Below are 18281 nucleotides of genomic sequence, written 5' to 3'. Positions count from 1 at the left end.
ATTCCGTAAAGCTCGTTTCAACTTTGACCCCTGCCAAGCCTCGCGAGATTTGAGCAGAAGCTCTCGTTCGCGCAGCGTCGCACAGCTTGAGAACTACAACGCAAACACACAAAGACAAGCAGAAAACCGAGGCACTTCATAGATGTAAGTATGTGGCAGAATATTTAATCTCTGACATGAGTAAATCTGTCAGCTCATATCGTTCTGTGTGTACGAAGCGCGTGTCAATGGCTGTGTCTCGAACCCTAGTGTGTTTCCTCCATCAGTTCTGACTCTATACAGTATTTATCTATTTATTTTGCTCCTTAGATCACATCTCTGCGGGTCTTACAAAGGTTTTTAACATCTTAAATCTCCCTTTCGCAAATTAAGGCCTTAAATCAAAGCAGAAGGTCTTAAATTCATAAAGTCATGGTATTAAATGTTGCATGCACTGACATGTTTGTCTTGTAATATAGATATCTAAACATCCTTAAATCAAGATGTTGACATGCAAAATAAAATATGAAGCCTAGTTTTTTCTGGAAAATTCACATTTGCACTGACAATAATATTTAAGAACATTGCTTTACTGCAGTGAGATCAGAAGTTATTTCCATATTCTAGATGAGTGTGTGTGTGTGTGTGATCTCTCTCTCTCTCTCTCTCTCTCTCTGTGTGCGTGCGTGCGTGCGCGTGTGTGTGTGTGTGTGTGTGTGTGTGATCTCTCTCTCTCTCTCTCTCTCTCTCTCTGTGTGTGTGTGTGTGTGTGTGTGTGTGTGTGTGTGTGTGTGTGTGTGAGCTCTCTCTCTCTCTCTCTCTCTCTCTCTCTCTGTGTGTGTGTGTGTGTGTGTGTGAGCTCTCTCTCTCTCTGTGTGTGTGTGTGTGTCTGTCTCAGTGTGTGATCTCTCTCTCTCTCTCTCTGTGTGTGTGTGTGTGTGTGTGTGAGAGGTCTCTCTCTCTCTCTCTCTCTCTGTGTGTGTGTGTGTCTCTGTCTCAGTGTGTGATCTCTCTCTCTCTGTGTGTGTGTGTGTGTGTGTGTGAGAGAGGTCTCTCTCTCTCTCTCTCTCTCTGTGTGTGTGTGTCTGTCTCAGTGTGTGATCGATCTCTCTCTCTCTCTCTCTCTGTGTGTGTGTGTGTGTGTGTGTGTGTGAGAGGTCTCTCTCTCTCTCTCTCTCTCTCTGTGTGTGTGTCTGTCTCAGTGTGTGATCTCTGTCTCTCTCAGTGTGTGCAGAGCTTCAGCGGTCAGCATGATGTCTGGGGGTCCGGCGGTGCGCGTCAGCATCGAGTCTCAGTGTGAGCGTCAGGTGCAGGAGGTGTCTCTGGACGGTCTGGAGACGTACGTCCCGCCGCTCTCCATGTCTCAGAACCTGGCCAAGCTGGCGCAGCGGATCGACTTCGACCAGAGCTCGGACTCGGAGCAGGACGGGCCGGAGCGGGAGAGCCGGGAGCCGTGGAGCAAGCCGGAGCCGGAGGAGGACGAGGGTGTGTGTGTGTGTGTGTGTGTGTGTGTGTGTGTGTGTGTGTGTGTGTGTGCGCTCGTGACTCAAGCGCTGCTCTCTGCTCGCAGGTGCGGTGAAGTTCCAGCCGTCGCTGTGGCCGTGGGACTCGGTGCGTAATAACCTGCGCAGCTCTCTGACCGAGATGTGTGTGCTGCACGACGTGCTCAGCGTGCTCAAGGATAAGAAGTACATGGCGCTCGACCCCGTGTCCCAGGACCCCAGCGTGACCAAGGTGCGGCGACGGGGTCTCCTCCTGACTAGGGCTGTGCCTTATTCACAAAAAATGATATCTTGATATTTTCTGGGATGTTTTCCATAACAATAATTAGACTACATGTGATTTTTTACATTACATTTTTACATTCTCCGTTAAAAGACCTTCAGAACGATCTGCTGGAATCAGATGAGAAATGACGGAGTCAGTAAAGTACATTAAGAGAAAAACTGATTTAAAGTTTTCTGACGGTGCCAAACCACCAGCAACATTACATCTTCCCTCGCTTCTATTCTTAATCATCAATATTGCTATTTTTTATTTTATCTTTGTTGTTATAAATAAGAACCGATGCAAAAACATAAACAAATATAAGACACAAGTGTATTACCTACTTTTTTTACATTTTTTAATTTTACATCTAAACCTAAGCATTCAAGTAAGAAAAACAAATAATAAAATGTAAAAATCACTTCAGTGTGTTTAGATTATTAGAACTACAAAAGCAGTTCAATCAAGCAGCGAGTGAGTCGCTCTTTTCTTTTATTGTTAGATTAACAGGAATGCGACAGACGGCCTGTATATTAAGACCTACTGTACTGCACGGATCTGATGTAATGTTACGCATCCGATGCTTTTCCCCAAACGTTCACTGAAGATATCACAGATTATGTTTGTGTGAATACTTCAATATATTAAATGTATACAAAAGCGTATTGGAGTATTGGTCATATGTATAACGCAGCGCTGGTGTTCAGACCCCGCAGGTGTTCCAGCTGATCAGTAAGAAGAAGTCTCTGGCCACGGCGGCGCAGCTGCTGCTGAAAGGAGCAGAGAAACTCACCAAGTCTCTGGCTGAGAACCAGGAGCAGCGCAGACAGCGGGACTTCAACTCGGAGCTGCTGCGTCTGCGCTCGCAGTGGAAGCTGCGCAAGCTCGGGGACAAGATCCTGGGCGACCTGAGCTACCGCAGCGCCGGTAATGCAGCGACTCTCTCGCGCTGACGTCTCTGGCGCTACAGTACTGCGGTGTTCATGTGTGTTTGGTGCTCTGCAGGGTCTCTGTTCCCCCATCACGGCACGTTCGAGGTCATCAAGAACACAGACCTCGACCTGGATAAGAAGGTCCCAGATGATTACTGTCCGCTCAGCGTGCAGATCCCCAGCGACCTGGAGGGATCGGCGTATATTAAGGTAACACTCGGTTATAGACGAGCTCTCCTGTCAGCACACGCATCACGTGTTGTTGTTCACCAGATGAACCGTGTGTGTGTGTGTGTGTGTGTGTGTTTCTCCAGGTGTCCATTCAGAAGCAGTCTCCTGATATCGGAGACCTCGGCACAGTCAATCTCTTCAGAAGACAGCTTAAAGCCAAACCCGGTAAAGCCTGATGAGAAATGCTGCTTTCAAACAATACTTACCTTCGTAGATCTAAGACTTATGGCTGTAATATTAGTAGAATCCCTGTATTTTCACTTTAAAATAGATATGTATGACTATGAGTATCGGAAAGACTTTAATGCTCCTTTTAAATAACTATTAAAGGGGACATGACACAGTTTCTGCCGATCTCATGTTAATCTCGAGTACCTATAGAGTACTGCATCCTTCATATCTCCAGAGAGTCTTAAGTTTTATCATATTTATAAAAGAAAGACACAGCTGTATGAGATTTATAAGTGCGGATCAAAGTTGTTCAGCTTTTCTGCTCAAATATTCATGGACGTTTGGTGTCTGAAGTGTTTTGTGGTCTGTTGCACGAGCGGTAAGTGTCTGTTTTCTGTGTTCGTCTCTCAGCTTCTCAGATGTGGCATTTAAAGCTGGAGGCGGCTCAGAATGTGCTGCTGTGTAAGGAGATCTTTGCTCAGCTCTCACGTGAAGCTGTTCAGATCAAATCACAGATTCCTCACATCGTCGTCAAGAACCAGATCATCTCGCAACCCTTTCCTGGTACTTGCACTCATTCGTTCATTCAGCAGACGCTTTTATACAAAGCCGCTAGCAATGCACACACTTGTCATATGAACACTGCGATTCTGTTCATTAAAGTCAAGTATTAATGTATTCTGTGTGTGTTCAGGTCTGCAGCTGTCCATCTCTCTCTGCCACTCCACTGGAGAGAAGAAAAGCCAGAGAGCGTCTCCAGAGAAGAGCAAGCCAGACGACCATCTGTATGTGTTAGAACACAACCTCCACCAGCTGATACGAGAGGTACAGGCTCGTCCCCAGAGCGCTCTGCTGCTCCTCCTCCTCCTCCTCCTCCTCCTCCTCATCTGTGTGTGTGTGTGTGTGTGTGTGTGTGTAGTTCCACAAGCAGACGCTGAGCTCGGTGGTGATGCCCCATCCTGCCAGCGCTCCGTTCGGACACAAGCGCTTGCGGCTGGCGGGACCCATGGCCTACGACAAAGCAGAGATCAGCTCCCTGCAGCAGAACGAGGGACTCCTGGAGAAGATCATCAAACAGGCCAAACACATCTTCCTGAGGAGCAGGTGAGCATCTCACGCATCTGTGTGTGTCTGCTCGAGATCTCTCCACTAGTGAAGATTATCTAGTAATCGTATATGAACACAGTGTAGTTATGGAAGGCTGCAGCTGGGTAAAGAAATGAGTGATGATTTTCAGGGGCTTTTTAACTCTTATAAGGGTGTTTTTCCTTATTAGATGTATGCATCATCTTTTCTTTCCAATTCTTACATTTAATCAGAAAATTCAATTAGAATAATAAGACACAAAGTCAGATGAAATCAGTGTATCCGTCTATGCACTGCAGTCTGAAAAACAAAAAAGTGACACTTAAAGATGTAGTGCAGACAAAACAGTAATAATGTATAGTAATGTGTGTGTGTGTTTATAATTTCAGTAGATCAGTAGTTTCCGTCAGGTGTGTATATTGCAGTATATACTGACCAAAGATGAATAAAGTCTCTTTCTTTCAGGACGGCGCGAACCATTGACAGTCTGGCCAGTCGTGTCGAGGACCCTCAGATCCAGGCTCACTGGTCCAACATCAACGATGTGTATGAGTCCAGCGTCAAAGTGCTCATCACCTCGCAGGGATACGAGCAGATCTGCAAGTATGACCTGAGAACAGAAACACACACTCGTGAAACGGCCATCACACAGTTCTGCATGAAACACAAACTATATATAATGTGTAGAATACATCTTAAAATATAAATAGAGGTACAATTAGCATCAAGCTACATTTGAAAATGTATGTGATTATTAATGTTTTTGCTTAAAACCCACTTTAAACAGCGCTTGTAATAACGTCCGATTGAGATCTAAAGTGGATTTTTTTTTCTATAATAGGCAGACAAGCACTCTTTGGTTTATAATGGGTTGAACGCGACACGGCTTATCATTTGTCATAAACATCCTTTATTGTTATAAAAATATCATGAGCTGCATACACATACAGAAAATATATCGTCATAATTTCTATTTACTTTCATATTTCATGCACAGAAAAATGTTTCAAATTTTTTCATGCATAAAGGCAGGAGATATTATTCATGATTGACAGAGCTAGAGTGAACTCGCTCTGACTCCGATAATAATAATAAATCTGTACTCAGATACCAATGATAACAAGAACGCATCCTCTTCTCTCTCGGAACACTCTTCTTCTGTGTTTGTTTACACTGGTTTTGGAAACGGCGCCACTATTCTCACCCTTTTGTGCAACAGCAGCTGCTCCACGAACGTGATCTTAGCTCAAATCTGATTGGACGGCCCGTTTCATCGAGGAGCGACGGGGGGAAAAATCGACACACAACATGAAAAAATAAATCAATCCTTGCTTTTTCGCACCTGGTGTGAATAGCCCCATAGCGATCTATTGTTTCGATTCAACTCACCGTTAACAGTGATTCTCCTGCTCAGGTCGATCCAGCTGCAGCTGAACATCGGTGTGGAGCAGATCAGGGTTGTGCATCGAGACGGACGCGTCATCACGCTCTCACACCAGGAGCAGGAGCTGCAGGACTTCCTGCTGTCACAGGTGCACAGAGACAGCGCTTCACCAGATATTCACACGCACACAGCAATCTGATGGAAACGTGCTCACCCTCAGATCATCTGAGATCAGGATGAGTGTGTGTCTTCATCAGGTTTGTAGAAATGTGTCTCTGCATCAGTGTCTCAGCAATGGATGCTCTGCAGTGAATGGGTGCCGTCAGAATGAGAGTCCAAACAGCTGATAAAACATCACAATAATCCACAGCACTCCAGTCCATCAGTTAACATCTGGAGAAGACATCGGGGAATAGTAAGGAGATATTTGAATAATTCACTAGTAAACTAGTGTTTTCTGAGTCCGTTTCGCAAGGATGAAGATACTGATCCTGACTCGCCGTCTCCTCATTAGACGTGCCTTTAGAGAGATATGCATCTTTATGGAAAATGATTATAATGAAAGAGTTTTTGTTTTTGATTAATTTTATCAGGGTTCGTACGGGTGCTTGAACTCCTTGAAAATGCTTGACTTTTAATGTACCGTTTTCAAGGTTTGAAAAGTGCTTGAAAATGCAGTTGCATTGGTTTCATAATAATTAGCTTTCTTACTGAATAGTTCATCATTTCTTAACTTAAAATAATCCTAACAGCTGCGCTCGAGTCTGTAGTGTGATCTGTCTGTCTCTGATGGAGCAGAGCGGGAGATAAAAACATGCCGAGAGGTTGCCGCTTCAAACGATGTCAAAACGAGGATGTTTTGATATGAAAATGTCTCTGAAGGAAACCGTCTGCCATCAGAAAAGTTTTGATGGCATTATCATTTCATCATGCATACGTAGGCTATAATGTCTTATAACGTAGCAGTGCTGCTTTACAGTATGTACAGGCGTTACCGGGAAACCGTTTTGTACTGTTACAAATGCGCCACCTTCTGGCAATTTGCTGTTTTTGTTCAGAAAAATGCGGACTTGCTAATGTGCCTTTAAAACACACACACATCTTTGTTAATTGTTTGGATTTTTGAAGTGCTCCTATTATGGGTAATGAAAGGTTCATATTTTGGTTTTGGGAGTCCAACAACAGGCTGACACTGTTTTTATACAGTCTATGGTTGACATGCATGCAAGGTCAAACAACACTTTCATCGTCTTATAATATGCATTTATTTTTACCTTACTTGCTCATCGACTCCCAAACGATTCGCTCAACGATTCATTTTTCCAAACCCCTCCTCTGCGTGACGTTAATCTGCAGTGATTGGTCGATATCATTTAAAGCAGTGTTTGTGAGGCAGTGCTGCTTTGTGTACAGCGTTACCGGGGAAACCGCTATTTTTACTGCTCTAAAAGCGGCATCTAGTGGCAAAGAATGAATTTGCATTTTCATTCAGACCAACATGAAAAGACCAACAAGTGGGCGGCAATATGCTAATGTTTCATGCTGACATCAACACGAACCTGCTTGGGATTCGTTTTAAAAACGACTCGTTTCAGTGATTCAGAGTCGACTCTTTCTTTTGAAAGACTAACTTTATACACGGTGCACTTTCAGATTTAAAACTTTGTAGGATGTTTTCATTCACTTAGAGCTGTATTACACACTGCATGAAAGATCATCTTCAGAAATACATAATAGGGGCACTTTAACATAAAGAATTTATACTTTTGTGTGTGGGTGATTAATAACTTATAGCTACTTAAACCTCACATTTCAGCCTTTAAACTATTTTTATCACTATATAAAACATTATTTATTTGTGAAAAACCTGTTTTTGAACTGCTTCATGTTTTTTTAACAGTCTTTTTATGGTACCAGTCATTAATATGTTACCATAGACATTGCCCTATCCCGCTCATACAGTATTCATTTTATTTGTGCAGGGTTTAAAAGCAGATAATAACCCTGTAAATTCTTTAATTTTTTTCCATTTCATAATTTATATACTGTATGTTGGCTATGTAATATTAGCCAATGTTATATGCAATCCAGACAGGTGGTTTTTAATAGCACAATAACATCTGATTTAAAGTGGAGAACTCTATGTATGTAAAAATGTAATTTACCACAGTTTGAAGTGCTGGAAAACCTTGAAAATGCACCATGAAAGTGCTTGAAAAGTGCTTGAATTTTACTTTAGAAAAGGTGTATGAACCCTTTTTTATTTTAAGTCGTAATTTAAAGCTTTCTATAGGTATATTTATTATGTCTGTGAGGCATGTATTCGCTGAGTTACGGTTAATTTTTGTGAAGCGCTCCTGTTCAAGACCGAGACGGCAGAAAGCGCATCATGTTTGTTTTCTTTATTATATAAAAGCACAACCTTTGTTGCACACAAATTAAAGTAGACCCTTACAGTTCCGAATAATGTATTACTCTTACCTTTTATGAGCAAAATGACAGTGTATCGACTGAAAAAAATGCAAGTGATTGTGCTTGCGTCTCCATGTCCTGTAAAGCGTGCTTTAGCTTCCACTCTCCACACAAACTATTGGATGCAGCGCACATTTATCTAGGTTTAACGTTTAAACATTGTTATATGCTTGAACTGTTTATATCTATAGATTTTATTTTAGGCAAGTTGTGATGATTTGAGAAGGCTAAATTGATCAAACATAGACTATGATCAACTGTATGCCGCTGGCTGCTTGATTGTTACTTTAAAAAACAAAAACTTAGGCCTATAACGAACAAAAAATGCTCCAAACATTTTTCTAAATTCACTTAATAAAAAAACTAAACACAAAACTGAACTATTTTAATAGCTGAAACAGTAGTATAAGCTGTTTTGGGAGAAGGGGGGAAAAAGACGGACTCGGGTCGGTAATTCAAAAATTTTGTTTCCATTTAGAAAAGTAGAAAGTTGATTTAAGAACCACCTTCTCCAATAACTTAGCCAGAAAAGGCAGTTTTGAAATCGGTCTGTAATTATTTAGCACTGAGGAATCTGAAGTGGGTTTTTTCAAAAGAGGCTGCACCAAAGCATGTTTAAAATATGATGGAACAACACCCCTTGAAAGACTCTGATTTATTATGGACAGGATCATAAAACCCACCACATCCCAAATCTGAGTTAATAAACGAGGTGGAATAACGTCTAATGAACAATAAGATACGAAACGGGCTCAAACATAGAAAAATGAGCAGAAATACAGGAGTCAGGCCGAGATATGAGTCCATCAGGATTTGAAGCAGAGATTGAAATATTGGCTCTAATAGTACTGATCTTATCCACAAAAAAAGTGTGCAAAACTTTCACAGGCTTTTTCAGAGCTGTCAAAAGCAACTGAACCTACAGTATTCAGAGCTGTATTTATTGTGCGAAATGGCACTCTCGGACAATGATGATTCTGTGAGATTAGAGCAGAAAAATAATGTGCCTTGGCAGATTTAACAAACTGTTGGTAGGTATGCAAACAGTCCCTGAGTATCTCATAGGAGACTTGAAGCTTGTCTCTTTTCCATCTCCTCTCTGCCTGTCTCCATTTCTGCCTAAGCGGCTCTCTGCATTGAGCCAGGGCTGTGAAGCCATTTTTGATTTCACCTTTTTAAAAGGGGCTATGGAGTCCAGAATACCACTACACTCTGAATTAAAACTATCAACCAGAATATCTAATTCAGAGCGTAATGGGGACAAGACTGTGTCACGCAAATGCGGTTGGGATTTAAAAGCCTCTGAAAACTCGGAGGCTGTCAAAGCATTAATGGGCCTTACACTACGACCTGCTGACTCACTGCCTCGAGTTATCATAGAAAAAAACATATTTAAAGTAATGATCTGAGATCCCAACGTTTTCTACTGCCAGCTCACACACTGGAATACCCCAAGATAAAACCAAGTTCTGGTGTATGGCCTTGTACGTGAGTAGAACCGACTACTGACTGAGTAAGGTTAAACACGTCCAACACCGATAGAAAATCCTGAACTAGGGGCCTATCCGGACAACAAAGATGAATATTAAAGATGAATTGATCAACTGTTTAAATGATTTGGTTCAATCGCAATGAATCGCTTGTTAACAGTGAATTGATGCCACCTGCTGGCGGTTTTAATTTCACATTTAAGGTGTCTTAATTTTTAAAAAATAATTTCAAACATCAGTTTTCAACGTTTTATGTTTCAAATATCAAAACATTATTTATGCATTTGAAACTGCAGGTTAAAGCATTCTGTGTCTCTCTGAGTTGCATTAAACAGTGTGTAAATACATCTAAATGCCATTCAGATGCAGCTTCTGTGTTTCCTCCTCATTGCAAAGATGAATTCTGTTAATACTGATTTAGTTTCCTTGGTAACAGCCCAAATGCAAGAATTTGACTCAAAAGATGATGCACACTTTTAGAAAAAAATGGCTTAAAGGTACAAATGCCTATAAAACTTATTGGAAAAGATTAATTTCTAGCACTGCTGTGAACTGACCACACAGAATATGAAGAATATAAAAAATAAAAAAAATTCAGGAGTCAGCTGTCCACGGTAATCTTTAAGATACCAGCACAATAACACACTCAGCAAAATGTCATCTAATTATCGTTATCGATAAAATCCCAGAAAATATCAAGATATAATTTTTTTTGTCAATATCGCACACCCCTAATTTATGTAATAATTTATTGATGATAATTGTTTAAATCAATATAATAATTAATACTCTTGACTGCAGAGCATCCATTGCTGAGACACTGATGCAGTGACACATGTCTACAAATCTGATGAAGAAACACACTCATCCTGATCTCTGATGAGCACGTTTCAAGCTAATTTTTATTTTTGTCTGAACTCTGGCTGTCATAATGTCATGATGGTGTGTGTGTGTGCAGATGTCGCAGCATCAGGTTCACGCTGTGCAGCAGCTGGCTAAAGTCATGGGCTGGCACGTGTTGAGTTTCGGTAATCACGTGGGCCTCGGCCCAATCGAGAGCATTGGGAATGCCTCCGCCATCACGGTCGCGTCTTCTAACGGAGAATACGCCATCTCAGGTGAGTCTGAGCCAGCGCTAAACATGCTTTATCACAGCGGTGATCTGACCTCACGGCAGGTCATGGAGATCCATAAACAATAATGCACGATGAGCCTAAAGGACAGTACATAGAGCTGGTGTGTGTGTGTCTGTCTGCAGTGCGCAACGGTCCAGAGAGCGGCTGCAAGGTGCTGGTTCAGTTCCCGCGCAGTCAAGCCAAAGAGCTGCCCAAGAGCGACATGGTGCAGGAGGGCAAATGGACGCACCTGAGGGGTCCTTACAAGGAGGTGCACTGGGGCCGAATGGAAGGAAGAAACTTTGTTTACAAAATGGAGCTGCTGATGGCGGCCCTGACCCTGTGTCCCTAGAGCCGCCGGGGTCTCACATTAATTTGATGCATCTCTTTATCGTTTGCTCGTGCTCTGTCATTTTTCTAAGAAAAGGCCAGCGATGGCCAAAACACTTGTTGGAAATAAAACATTTGTACGTCCAGCTCTGCATTCTTCCTTTGTTGTGAAAGCACGTGTCCCTGGACCTCAAAACTAGTCATAAGGGTCAGTTTATTGAAATTGAGATTTATGCATCATATGCATAAATGCTTTCCATTGATGTATGGTTTGTTAGGATCGGACAATATTTGGCTGATATGCAACTATTTGAAAATCTGAATCTGAGGGTGTAAAAAAAATCAAAATATTGAGAAAATGGCCTTTAAAGTTGTCCAAATGAAGCTCTTAGCAATGCATATTACTAATCAAAAATTAAGTTTTGATATATTTACGCTAGGAAATTTACAAAATATCTTTATGGGTCATATGATGCAATTTCAAGTTTTCCTTTCTCTTTGGAGTGTTACAAGCTGTTTGTGCATAGATAAGATCCCTGAAGTCTCAAACCCAAAGAGATATTCTTTATCAAAGTTAAGACTCGACCACGCCCCCTAAAACGGCTCATTCAAACACGCCCCCACATGTCTACCTCACTGTGTGGGAAGATTTGCAAAACACCGCCCCAAATGTATACGCAATGAAAGAAGGTGTAACTATGATTCTCGCTGTAGTACTGTTGCTGCCGCCGGTGCCATGTCCTGGAGACGCTGTGTTTCATTGTGAAAGCAAAACTACTTTGTTTGGGCTTCCAAAAGAGGACACAACTAGAAATCAGTGGTTAAGTTGTATTTACAACACTGTTCCAGAACAGTTCAACCCAAATATTGGAGTGTGTGCAGCGCATTTTACAGAGGACTATTTCCTGAACCTGAGAGTAGCTGCCAGCTGCTCAAAGCCTGTTTCTATAAAGTGGGGCGATTCAAACTTGGCAAGGACAGTCTGGCACTTCTGACTCTCAGCCTGTAAGTATGTTTTCATATTTAAAGAATTGGCCACTGACTACTCAAACGCAAGTTTTGAGCTGTGTAGAGTAGTGCTTGTTGTTTGTCGTTTCTCCGATCACAAATGCAGACATGGTAATGTTTACGTGGTGCGACATGTAAAAAGACAGTATAAGTCATTATAATCAGTAATTATGTCCCCACTGGATGCAACAAATGCCTCTTTTATAATGGGTCTTATTGTTTTTGTTTCATCGCGCCGGGACATGGTATCACAATACGCTAAGGGCCGTAACATTTCTGTCTCACACAGTCGTAACATTTTTCCGTCTGGATAGCTGGCCAATCAGAGCACACCTCACTTCTCAGAACGATGAGCTTTGTAAAAATCGGAGTGTTTCAGAAAGGTGGGGCATAGAGGAGCAACAATAATGTACAGTATGTGGAAAATAATGTGATTTTTGAACCTTAAACCGAATAAACACATTGCATTACACCAAATACACAAAGTAATGTTCTTTTTAGGAACGTCATATGACCCCTTTAATAGGCAAATGATTTTTGGCATAAAAGAAAAATTGATAATTTTGACAATGTATTGTTGGCTATTGCTACAAATATACCTGTGCTGCTTATGACTGCTTTTGTGCTGCAGGGACACATTTGTAGAAACAGAAAAAAAGCAATCCTTCTATACACTGGAAAATCTAAAGACAAACTACATTTAATGAGAACAACCAGTGCAGGTAATCATCATTATGCAAAGATTTATTTTGAACCTTTACAATCAAAAAGGTCAAACCTGTCTTACCCAAAAATCTGGAAAAAAAAACCTATTAAATATGTATGTTTGTCTAAATATGCTGTTTGTTAGTTATTACTATTTATCAATCATGACACTGAGCCACATTCAAATCTTTTTGTCTTATAAGAGACAGACATTTGTACACTAAATAATATAGCTGAGGAATTTTGATAGGATTGGTATCTGAACCACAAATGGAAATTTGCCCCTGCAATATCCAATGATTTTTAAAAGCATTCATCCATTAAAAATAACACACAAAGAACATTCATAAATTTTCCACCATCTGGTACCTGAGAGGATGTCATTTGACCATTTATAATTATGTATATATATATGGATGTGTATGTGTGTATATACATTAATAAAAACAAACTTGCTACGTGTACTGCGTTAGACTAACCGAGACTTGTCATAGCACTTGCATATCATTGCTCTTTTGTTGGTTTTGATTGCTTCTATTGTCCTCATTTGTAAGTCGCTTTGGACAAAAGCGTCTGCTAAATGTAAATGTATAATAACATGTAAGTATGTGATGATCCTGTTGCCGGTCCGCTCTTCTTCACTGCAGTATGTCGAGGAACAGCGTTCAGAGAGTTGGTGGTGATGTCTGTCTGATTGAACATGTTGATCTTCACTCGTCTGAGGATGTACAGGGAAGCGCTCGTGGCAGGTGTGGCGTTCATCACTCATCTGGTCAATCACTAATCAGAAACAGAGAGGCCGTTTGCTGTCTATAAGCTGTTTGTTTCTGTCACAGTGGCTGTAGTTCAGTCTCATTGTGCTCTGTGCAGAATACAAATAGAGGTTCAATTGCAAATGAAAAGTAATATTACATCTTATCTCATACATTCATATTCTGCCAAACACTCTCTGATGGATCAAATGGCCTGGGCTGTGTTTCCCAAAAGCATCATAAGCCTAAATACGTCGTAGACCCTTTGTCACCAATGGAGCTACGATCAGCTTAGGCTTACGATGCTTTTGGGAAACGCAGCCCAGAGCATTTCCTCTTCTCAGTGAGTGTGTGATCTGCATTAATGAGCATTAATTATAAGCTCTTGTCTCATTTAGACACTTAGCATGCAAGTTCAGGACATCTAACGTACACTCTTAAAAATAAAGGTGCTTCACAATGCCATAGAAGAACCTTTTTTGTCTAAATGGTTCCATAAAGAACCTTTAACATCTGAAGAACCTTTCTGTTTCTTTGTGGCAAAAGAAGGTTCTTCAGATTATAAAAAGGTAAGAAAAAGATGGTTCTGTAAAAAACCTTTGACTGAATGGTTCTTCTGTGGCATCGTTGTGAAGAACCTTTTCAGCACCTTTATTTTTAAGAGTGTACACAGCTGTGCGGCAACGTCTGTGCATTGCAACAACTGTAAATGACAGTCAGTGTAGTTTGATACCTGGTAAGCATCTCTGTTGTCTCCAGGCCTTTATGAAGTTGTGTAGTTTATTCAAGAGCCACATACACAGCATCAGTAATGCAGCCAGCGTCCCCAACACAATGATGAACACGATAAAGTACTGAATGTCCTCATACAGCACCTCTGAAACATACAGTTCAAACACAGGATAGATGGAATAAAGCGTTATGTTCAGTGGGTATTTGTGTCTCTATATCAAAATCTACATGCTCACCAGTTACACTCAACACCATGCACATGTCCTTGCTGTTTCCAGACGGTTCGGTCACAGTGATGGTGTAATAGCCAGAGTCTTGTAGACGTAGGTCGGTTATGGTTAGAGAGCCGTTGGGATGAGTTTGCGCTCTTCCTTCGTACATTTGCGTGATGTTTGCAGAGCCACCGAGCATCCAGGCTGCGATGCTTTGCTGTCTGCTTACAGAACTGAACATCCATCTGATTGCTGGAGTCCCGGTGCATGTGATGTCCACGGAGAAAAGAGCGCTTCCCTGAACCGGTGCCGTGATAGTGCTCCTCGGCACCAGAATGGTAATGGCCTGAGCTTTAGAGAGAGCAGACAGAGGAGAGATTTAGTGGATGTTAAAATACTTCATCTGATTATATGCAAAAGCAGCATTTATGGAGTATTCTTAACCATTGTTGGCTGACCTCAAACAAAGTTAGAAAGAGTAGCTATCAACACTGTGACTCTAATGCTTTCAAAACATTGCTCTGTTTGTATGATGAGAATTTTGGGACAGAAGATGTTTTGCTGATGCTAGACAGGTTTTTGGGAAACTTGTTAATATTTGGAATTGGAAATGGTAACACCAACATATTACTATAATGTGCTCACAGAATCATCAGTTGTATGGAGGGCCAACAACCATTATGAGCACAACCGTTTTATAATCACACATTTTTTAAAAGAGCTAAGTGCTGTGACGGGTTTAATTAAGTCTGAAGCTAATCTCTGTGCCCTCCAGGAGCAGTGCTGTGAGGCTGAATAATGCAGGGAAGAATGTAGGTGACGTGAGTGCTGTTCATTCACTCCTCCACCTACAGTTCCTGCCGGTACTGAGAATCACACCCACAAGCTTCAGGTTACAAGCCCCCCTCTCAAACCATTACGCCACAAATGCCCCCTCTAATTTGAGTTAGAGACTGAAAGAAATAATCAGGGCGTTCACAAACTGATCTCTCAGTTGCATGACACAGAGCGACAACCTCCTACATTTCGTCATCACAAAGTCTCAGTCAAGCAAGCGAGCGCATTCAGACGCTGTTCACACCATCTTCTGTCGAGATGCTGACTTTCTGACTTGGGCATCATTGTTACAGTACTTTTGTGGCTTCAGTCCTGCCTCACAAGCAGATTTTTTAAGGTGTCACGGAGAGGAGGGGTGTCTGTAACAACAGCTAATCACTGGTGTTCCTCAAGGTTCAGTTCTCACTCCTCTTTTTTTCTCCATTTACACGATCATAGATGCACATGGCTTCTCTTACCACTTACATCACTGCTCAACTAGTGTCTACAACACTAACACCAAACAGGACAGCAAGGAATGTGGGGGTTTTGTTTGAAGACTAGCTGAGCTTTTCCACTCACATTTCAACAACGGCCCGGTCATGAAGGTTTGTGCTTTACAGCATCAGGAAAATCAGACCCTTCCTGTCAGAAGACACATCACAGCTCCTTGTCCAAGCCCTTGTTATCTCAAGTCCGGACTGCTGTAACGCTCTACAGCAGGCCTTCCAGTCAATGTAACTAAACCTCTGCAGATGATCCAGAATGTAGCAGTACATCTGGTCTTTAATCAGCCAAAGTGAACCCACGTCTCACTCCTCCTGATCTCACTCCACTGGCTCCGAGAATCAAATTTAAGGTTTTGATGATGGCTTTTAGCACTGCCGCCGGAACTACTCCTCAATGCACTACTACACTCGTATGCTCCCTCCCTCCAGCTACAGTCATTGAACAGGCAACGTGTGGATTTTCCTCCACAACGAGGCACAAATTCACTTTCCACACCCTTAAGCTTCCAACCTAAACTGAAACTGCCATCATCAATCAAGAACCACAACAATCTTTCTCCATTTCTTTTGCACTGTTTTGATGTGTTACAAAACAAATTCCCATCAAACATGTTTCTGCATCATTTGCCCCCACATGATCAAGGTGTGTAGATTTGTCCCTCACACTAGATGGAGTGAACTCTCGATAAGATTCTTTAGAGTAAGAACATCCAGCAGATGTCCACTCAGTGTCTGTCCTCTCTCAGTAAGTAAATGATTACCCCTCTTTAACCCAGGAACAAGTTGGTGGAGTTAAATACCAATGATAAAATAAACAAAAGCATTGCAGGAATGTTTTTCTTATTACTGATGATGGCTAAGCCCTGCCTTAAAACACCGCTGACCAATCCCAGCTTAGCAAATATCGCTTCGACACTCCCCATTCCTGCTCCTGCTCCTTTCCAAATAAAGCTCTGCTCTGAAACAGTGTTTTTAATACAAATAACTTAGCAAAGAATACCAAGTGACAGGAAAGTGAAAAGTGAGGCAGAAACAGGTTTGGCTGGCCTGACTCATTCAGTCTCCGCGCCAGAATCCTTCAGTATTTACTTCAGCTGTAAGTCACATACGTGGCAGATTTATAAATGCTAACATGTTGAAGTGATATTATGTTCAGGGATTAAGAAAGCATTAAAACAGTATTATGCCACTGTTATACAGTGTGATATTACATTAAAATGCCAAATACTGCAGCACCAACTTCACACAGGATTATAACCTTATTATAGTAATTATAGAGATATTCTGTGTTTAATGTTAGAAAGTTTAGTTTGAAAGGATGCATAAACAAATACCTGAACAGTTCAAACACAAGCATTGCAATCACAATATTATCGTTCTTAATATGCATTCATGTGATTACTTTTTCTTTAATCATAACACCTGTGCACAAATGTTTATCTAGCTAGACATAACATTAACGTCTGTTGTTTTCTATTTATAATGATTACAGACTAACCCAAATCCTAACCCCTAAAACATACTTTTGTCTTGTCCCAAAGCATATCTTTGTAAACTTATAAACACACACACACACACACACACATACTCACTGTAATGGCAGAGACAGAAGAGAAGGTAGAGTATCTGTGTGTTCTGAGACAAACGAATCCATGCAGGCCTCATTAGACTGATTCCTCCATATATCTATATGCAAGTAACATGTGATAGTGTTTATAGCTCAGTCATAACTCTAGACTTTCACCCTGTCCTGCTCTGCTATCCAATCCGCATGCTTCCTTATGCTGCTCTTTATCTTCATCTCAGTTTATCTTCTCTGCTGTTGTTTTCTCTTTCCCTTTCAGTATTTGCTCCCTTTTGCTCTTTTTCCTGTCTGTCCGATCTACTCATTCAACAAGACGTATTCACTTTCAGGACTGAACTATGATACTGGTCAGACCGGTTTAGCAGCTGGTGAAGCACACACACACACACACACACACACACACACACACACACACACACGCATGCGCACACGTTGTTTCCATGTTTTATGGGGACATTCCATTGGCATAATTGTTTTTCTATTTTCTATCACCCTACACCAACCCTACACCTAAACCTACCCCTCACAGGAAACTTTCTGCATTTAAATTATTAATGAATTGTCAAACAGTTCCATATATTTTGTATAACATCAAAATGAACTGCTTATTAATTACTGAAGTATGACTGACCCCTGCTGGCATTTTGTATAGGTAATTCACCTTTGTCATATGTCATATATGTGACCCTGGACCACAAAACCAATTTTTCGAAATTGAGATTTATACATCATCTGAAAGCTAATAAATAAGTTTGTTAGGATCGGACGATATTTGTCTGAGATACAACTATTTGAAAATCTGGAATCTGAGGGTGCAAAAAAATCTAAATATTGAGAAAATCTCCTTTAAAGTTGTTCAAATGAAGTTCTTAGCAATGCATATTACTAATCAAAAACGACATTTTGATATATTTACAGTAGTAAATTTACAAAATATCTTTATGGAATATGATCTTTACTTAATATACTAATGATTTTTGGCATAAAAGAAAAATCTATAATTTT

General features: G+C 41.1%; 2 protein-coding genes across 3 annotated transcripts; one reads left to right on the top strand and one right to left on the bottom strand.

Annotated features, from left to right (window-relative positions):
- Positions 1-3: 3 nt before the first annotated feature.
- Positions 4-11103, top strand: med17 (mediator complex subunit 17). The gene is made up of 13 exons (XM_058799519.1): positions 4-144; positions 1205-1464; positions 1550-1713; positions 2454-2673; positions 2752-2888; positions 2993-3074; positions 3492-3644; positions 3775-3905; positions 4000-4184; positions 4632-4769; positions 5581-5698; positions 10471-10630; positions 10771-11103. Exons 2-13 carry the CDS (start codon positions 1230-1232, stop codon positions 10977-10979), a joined length of 1932 nt encoding a protein of 643 aa, XP_058655502.1. The 5' UTR covers positions 4-144; positions 1205-1229; the 3' UTR covers positions 10980-11103.
- A 147-nt stretch (positions 11104-11250) lies between these two features.
- Positions 11251-17620, bottom strand: LOC131554290 (V-set and transmembrane domain-containing protein 5). Of its 2 annotated transcripts, none has more exons than XM_058799522.1 (4): positions 17284-17620; positions 14391-14717; positions 14156-14299; positions 11251-13450 (listed from the first exon to the last, which is right to left on the bottom strand). In XM_058799522.1, exons 1-4 carry the CDS (start codon positions 17354-17356, stop codon positions 13140-13142), a joined length of 855 nt encoding a protein of 284 aa, XP_058655505.1. In that variant the 5' UTR covers positions 17357-17620; the 3' UTR covers positions 11251-13139. The 2 variants fall into 2 exon arrangements, with proteins under 2 accessions (XP_058655505.1, XP_058655506.1); XM_058799523.1 differs by having other exon boundaries at positions 13308-13532.
- Between the last annotated feature and the right edge of the window lie 661 nt (positions 17621-18281).

The sequence above is a fragment of the Onychostoma macrolepis genome, chromosome 15 (genome assembly GCF_012432095.1).
Source record: "Onychostoma macrolepis isolate SWU-2019 chromosome 15, ASM1243209v1, whole genome shotgun sequence".
NCBI classification, from domain to species: Eukaryota; Metazoa; Chordata; class Actinopteri; order Cypriniformes; family Cyprinidae; genus Onychostoma; species Onychostoma macrolepis.
Note: the sequence above shows the minus strand (reverse complement) of the source record. Positions and strands in the feature narration are given on the sequence as shown.